The sequence below is a fragment of the Etheostoma cragini genome, chromosome 5, assembly GCF_013103735.1.
Source record: "Etheostoma cragini isolate CJK2018 chromosome 5, CSU_Ecrag_1.0, whole genome shotgun sequence".
Lineage (NCBI taxonomy): Eukaryota > Metazoa > Chordata > Actinopteri > Perciformes > Percidae > Etheostoma > Etheostoma cragini.
This window is the reverse complement of record NC_048411.1, coordinates 20,095,824-20,102,558: the sequence shown is the minus strand read 5'-3', so window position 1 is coordinate 20,102,558 and position 6,735 is coordinate 20,095,824. Positions and strand designations below refer to the sequence as shown.

At 41.3% G+C, this 6,735-nt stretch overlaps 1 protein-coding gene across 3 annotated transcripts in view; it reads left to right on the top strand.

The window, feature by feature from the left end:
* Positions 1 to 290: 290 nt before the first annotated feature.
* msh3 (mutS homolog 3 (E. coli)) overlaps positions 291 to 6,735 on the top strand; it is a 41,084-nt gene continuing 34,639 nt past the window's right edge. Inside the window, exons 1-8 of one of the 3 annotated variants that reach the window (XM_034872426.1) lie at positions 291 to 631; positions 837 to 954; positions 1,435 to 1,670; positions 2,280 to 2,516; positions 2,762 to 2,878; positions 2,968 to 3,085; positions 3,177 to 3,316; positions 3,851 to 4,017. In XM_034872426.1, the coding sequence (XP_034728317.1) occupies positions 497 to 631; positions 837 to 954; positions 1,435 to 1,670; positions 2,280 to 2,516; positions 2,762 to 2,878; positions 2,968 to 3,085; positions 3,177 to 3,316; positions 3,851 to 4,017 (1,268 nt within the window). In that variant the 5' untranslated portion in view covers positions 291 to 496. The remainder of the gene's footprint in view (positions 632 to 836; positions 955 to 1,434; positions 1,671 to 2,279; positions 2,517 to 2,761; positions 2,879 to 2,967; positions 3,086 to 3,176; positions 3,317 to 3,850; positions 4,018 to 6,735) is intronic. The other 2 variants (XM_034872425.1, XM_034872424.1) reach the window with 2 other exon arrangements.

Below are 6,735 nucleotides of genomic sequence, written 5' to 3'. Positions count from 1 at the left end.
TACAGACGTGATAATGAGACCGGAAGTAATTTAGTATGTTTCAAAATAAATGCGGGAAAAAAATGACATTAGACCATTATTATTCTAATACATGTAATACCATGATGGCATGTAAAGAGTTTAAAAAAAGTGTTAAAATCCTGCACTCGACTTTGTCTAGTCCAGATCGAACTAGTTTAAATGACATCCGGCATCCGTTTCATGAGCTTATGTATCATTTGCAGTAGATCAGCTAGATACTTGCAGTCTACAAAAGAACAACTTTTCTATCTTTTTAACCACATAGCCAGATGATTTAATTTTGAAAAAACAGTATCCTCTTCCGGTTTGATGCGTCATTTACGCGCCTGTGTGATCTCAGCACATGCGCCGCTATGTTTTGAAAAGCCGGGTCAGGGCAGTGTAAGCCCAAAGCATTTGCTATGGTTAGCTTCCCATTTGCAAAGATTTCTATACCTTTTTTCATGATTCATCCAATATAAGAGCAAATTAAATCATGTCAAAGTCTCTAAAGAAGTCCTGCAGCAATCAAACCTCCATTAGCAAGTATTTCGGAGGTCTGAGCAGCAGCAGTCCCTCAAACACGCAGTCCGGGATTAACCAAAATCCTGCTCATCTTTCGAGAGGCAAGGTGAGGTGTGACATACACACATACACACACATTTACACACGAGTGACAATGTGAGGTTTGCCACACACACACACACACACACACACACACACACACACACACACACACACACACACACACACACACACACACACACACACACACTTAGATCAGGTGTACTTAACTTAATGCCAATTACTGAACTTTAACTGATTTTGTGCTGCAGAAGAAACTTCCCTCTGATAATGCTTTTGGATTGCCAACAAAACGAGCCAAGCTTTCTGTACAAGACCAGCAGGTGGGGGGTTTAGACTGTGACCCTGCATCCTGTCAGAGCACTAAAGGTGAGTGTGTGCACCTCAAAAACAGAAACCCCATATTCCGTCTCAACCCTCCCTCATAAATCTCACTCACAGCCTCACACATTCTTCCTGAAACATCACATTTTTCCCAACAGCATGTGCAGTAATGTTAACCCTCCTGTTATTGGGATTTGTTTAGTATAGATATGAGACTGAGCTGCTCCTGATGTATTTTGGTTGTTTAATACGTAAAATAATTTGAATTTTGGCTGATGTCACCATAGACTGTATACATGTGACACAATGTTAGTCTGTCAAACTGTTGATTAACCAAATCTTCTGTAGTTGATTCAGATCATAATTGTTTATGAAGAGGAGTAAAATTATTTATATAACTTTGGAATTTAAAATGTGATACATGCTTAAACATTGTTGACTGAACCCTGAGAATGGAGCAGGATTTAGCTCAAACAATTCCTAATAAAAATACTTGATGCAAACTTGTGTTTCTTCTCACTCCAGAGACAACGCTAACATCGGGCCGAGGAGCAGCCGGACTCTGCTCCTCCACCTTGGAAAAGCTGAAAGGCTTCACCTGCTTGGCTGAACCCAGTGATACGGCTAGCAGTGCAATCTGTGATAAAGGAACCATCGAAGCAAGCCATAAAAACAGTCTTCAGCTGACAGCGGAGGAGCATGAGGATGAAGAGGAGGAGGTCAAAGAAAAGGAAAGTTCAAGACTGGCCGCTACAAAACAGGTACCCAATTTAAATATTGACTCCATCAAATCATTGTCATCAGATTTCTGGCACCAAGTTGGCCCAATAATGGAGGGTTAAGCGCTCATGACAATGGCAAGTGTCTGCTGTGCTGAAGTGTCCATGAGTAAAGCCGCACCATAGAAGCTGACTCTGACCTCTGACCTTTTGAGAGAAGCACTAGCAAAAAGTGAATTTCCCCATCCAGGTTCAATGTAAGATCTTGTAACAATCATTAATCATGGCAAAAAACATATGGACTTGTATGTCAAGTAGCATTCACTGTATTTTTAAGAACCAAATATATTAAAGGCAACAATAGAGCAAGGCAGATAAATCAGCCAAATATGGGCTGATTCATCCAATGATGTGTTTGAGGTTATTAAGGAACAGTATCTGTACATAATGTGATTCTCTGTTTAAAGGGTTTCCATTATTTGTTGGGATATATAGAACAACAAATAAAAGCTAAAGTGATGATCTTGTACAGGGAAGTAAAGGGTTTATCTCACGCATAAGTGGGGAATAGATAAGTTCATGCTTTTTTTGTTGAGAACTCTTGCTACTGAAAAGACGGAGGGATTTAATATGTTTTGTTTTCTGTTGCAGGCGGTCCGCTTGTCTCAATTTGCCAAGTCAGGCGGAGCAGCAGGAGCAGGAAGAGGAAGAGGAAGAAGAAGTGCAGAACAAAGTCCCCCGTTAGACTCAAGCGCACCGTCTGGGCACTCAAAGAGCATATACACTCCCCTGGAACAGCAGGTCATCCAGCTGAAACAGCAGCATAAGGATGCGTTGTTGGCTGTGGAGTGTGGTTACAAGTACAGGTTCTTTGGAGAGGATGCAGAGGTGAGATCTGAAAAAAAGCATCCGTGTAAATGATGCATGAAAAAAATTAACAGTATTAATCTAAAATATATCAAAAATGTCACTGTATCGGTGTCATAGTGGAGGGGAACAACAATATTCTATATGTACAAGTTATTCTTAATTCAAGTTTTGTATGCACTACTTTCAGGCCAAAATCTAATTTGCCTGAGCCCTCAATGTGGCCTCACTTACCCTTTAATTACATCATCTCTGTGTGTGAACAGGTTGCTGCGAAGGAGCTGAATATTGTCTGTCACCTGGATCATAACTTCATGACGTGCAGCATCCCCACACACCGCCTGTTTGTTCATGTCAGGCGTTTGGTGTCCCACGGACACAAAGTATGAAATGAATCTTGCATATTTTTCATATCGAAAAGCTGTTAAGTTACGATGTTTCTTATCTTGACATTATTGTCTTTAATTTCCAGGTTGGCGTGGTTAAGCAGACAGAGACGTCTGCGATCAAGGCCTCAGGCGCCAATAGGAACGCTCTGTTCACTCGTCAGCTGTGTGCTCTGTACACCAAGTCCACTTTGGTGGGAGAGGGTATCCTTATATGCTGTGAACGTGTGTGTGTGTGTGTGTCCGTTTCTTTAAAACAGCTCTGTAAAGCATTGTCCTTGACAGATGTTCTGAGATGTGAACCCGGTCTGCAGACTTGGGGATGTGGAGGAGGGGGGCTGTGGTGACGTGGTGTTGGACCCTCCTGACAGCTTCTTGCTGTGTATCAGTGAGAGTTGGGATAAACTGAAGAAGCAGCTCACTGTGGGGCTGGTGGTGAGTCTTGATATTATGAACTGGTTGTTAACTAACAGTTCTTTTGAATGCCATCTCAGTTCTCTCAGTTGATCTTTGATTGGTCAGGTATTTAGTTCCCCAAATTAGCAAAAAAACAAAACGTGTCCCCTGCTGGAGCTGCTGCCCCCGTGACCCGACCCTGGATAAGCGGATGCCGATGGATGGATGGATGGATGGATGGATAAAATCCCATCTTTTTTTTCTTTTTTTTTCACCATAAAAAAAACTCACTTGAACCCCAGATGATATATAACAGTATCACAATATTACATATTCCAAATTAGAAGATCATATCCATATCAGCCAGTCTTGATAAGGAGAATAAAGTGATTCTGGAGTAATTAAATACAACTTAATGTTGTTGATTGTTACGAAGGAAGAAGTGCATCTTTACATGAAGTAAAACTTTTATAAAAAAAACAAAAGTACGTTGTATTATGAAGGTATTATTTCCTAGACACAAAATATTGCCCCTTTGTGCATTTATTTTCATGCATGTGTTTATATATGCAGGCAGTTCAGCCCAGCACAGGAGACGTATTACTGGACTGTTTCCCTGATGGTCAGTCTCGCTCTGAGCTGGAGGCTCGTGTCCTACAGATTAACCCTGTGGAGATCCTTGTGCCCTCTGACCTCTCTGAAGAAACCTACAGACTCCTGCAGAGCATCGCCAATGCCAGGTAATGTGCTGTCAGGACACTAGGGGGCAGTCTGTACCCATTTACTACATGACAGGATGTTACTGAAGGGTTGAAGTGTGTTGCTTAGCTGTGTAATTACAAAAATCTGTTGTTGCAAATAGAGATGGTCCAATACAATTTTTTGCTTCCCCATATCGATTCTGAGACCTGAACATGTGTATTGTCCAATACTGGGTACTGGTCCGATACCAGTGTGTCATATATTTTATTATAACTGTATACTACTATCTCTGTATGGATGGGATGTGATTTCTGTCTTTGTTTTCGGTCCGGCTCAGGTTAAACTCTTTGTGAAACACAAACAAACACAAACAATGAATGCCACAGAACTTTCTTTTTTCATTCAGTTTGACAGTTATAACAGAGAAAGATCAAAAATAAACTACTTTAACATAGATCATTTTGTAACACGTTTTAATGGTCGCCTCGCTGCTAGCGTAGCACACACTCATACTTTGCAACTGACTAACTAGTAGTTCTGGCCTTAATACCGCGCATGTGCGACTGCAGACAAAGATGGAACAGAAGAGTGATGCCTCACTCAGTAGCTAAAACAGAGAACACACAGGGTGAAAAGAAGAGCTTGAGCAATGTGTAAAATATAGTGTTTTTTTATGTTTTTTCATAAATGAAACCACATAAACCTACTCTGGTACAACCTTTAAATACAATTATACATTTACTTGAAAATTGGCAAAATATGAGCACTTTTAGAACATTTTACTCTGGGCCAAAGAAATAAAATCAATCTCAGTTTTACAGCTACAGCTGCTGGGACGTCCGAATGCATCCTAGTTTCACAACGTACATATAATTTACAAATCAGTTAGTGGATGCTCTTACTAGGAGAAACGGTTGTAATTATTCAAATAAAGTAGAAGTCTTACCAAGTTGTTGCAGCCTTCTTAATCCACAATTTCCTAATTTTTCTATTTGTCCACGACAACTCAATAGGGAAATGGTATCCAGGTAAACGCAAGGAGGTAATTTTATGTTAAAAACACTGCAATTCAGAAGATATCCACTTGGCAGCTGAAGCCTCATATTAGTATATTAGGACTTTGGATTTTGCCCCCCCCCCCCAATCAATTACGTTAAAAGTGAATGAGGAAGGATTCTTTTAATGGCCAATATGAACAGAAAGAATAACTTAGCCAGCAAAATGTCAACCTAATGTTCATATGGGACTGTTGTTTTAATGAAAAAATGTAAACATATACTCTATGCCCATAGATGAGTATTTACTGTCAACATGACGTCGGCTCAAATGATTATAGACATTTGGCAGGAGTCAAATCTTTCCAGCAATGAGCTCAGGATACACACACACACAAGGTATGACAGCTTGTTTGTCGGACTAACAAGTCTCTGATGCAAAGGCAGACTTTCATTCAATGCACGCAGCTTGCTGTCTGAACCACAAGATCAAAAAGAGCTCAACAGTTTGTTGTTTGTTCGTCGGCAGACTAACATGGTCAGCGACAGTGATTGATGAACTGATGTATTCCAGAAACCTGTTGCCTCCTATTGTGCCACCATTCATCTCATCTTTCTCAACAGTCTGCACCCAGCATGTTCACACCAGTGGGGACTGGTTCCTCTGGAGGCTGCCTGGGATTGCATTACGCCATGAAAATGAAACGAGGGAGTGGGAGGGAGCGGAGTGGATTAGATTAGAAGGTGATGGTTGGATAAATGGGAGGGAAATCTGCTACTTTCTGCCTCTTTTTGTCTTTGACTCCTTCATGGTGCACATTCCTCATTATTCACCTTTCTTGATATTTGTGTGGATACTTCCTTTACGTATCCCCCCCCCCCCCCCCCCCCACCGTTTGGATGTAATTCTGGAAAATTGGGACCATTTGTATTCATTTCTCTTTTTCTTTCCCCCCCCCCACACCTCCTTTTCCAGCAGTCCGTGTTGAGTGATTAGAGCGGAGCTGGACCTGTAAAGGCCAGTCCAATTATTGTGTTTAAACAGCACTGCTCTCTAGCATTGTGCTCTTCAGAGACAAGGCTCTTTTCAATTTTCAGCCTGTATTATACAAATTCATGGCAGCTTTGTCTTTTCAGCTCAGACAGAAAATTCAAAATTAATATTCACACGAGCCTGTTACAGATCAGTTCTTCTGGCGACCACCCAAGTTATTTTTCTAGGTGATTTAGTTTTTTTTTCTTCTTCTCAATCACGATTCATCAGAGTAAAAACAATGACACTTGGAAGGATATCAGCTTCTGTTCACATTACAGTGATGTCACTCCAACACATAAAAAATAGTAAAGCAAGACCCACCCAGGTGAGCATTTTAAACGTAGGGTTTTAGTGGCTACTGACGGCAGCTCTTCAGCCTCCGTGTCTCTGGGGTGGGCTGACAAGACGGGCCCCCTGGCAACGGTATGTACGTGTGTCCATTGAGCCCCAGGTAATGAGTCCCAGGGAGGTTGGTTGTAGCTAGGTGCAGTATTAGTTGCTTTACTCATCCACAGCCTGGAGTCAGGATCAGAGCAGGGATGGGGACTAGCGCAACTGAAAAGCTCACTCTCTGATGCTTTTCTCATTTATTGAAAGATTTTAAGTCAATAACTGACACAAACATACACACTTGATTTGAGCGGGTACTTAGAGCTTTAGATCACCCTACAGCAACAGATAGTAATCGAGCGCCTTAATCTGTTGTGCATACTAACCTCTATATA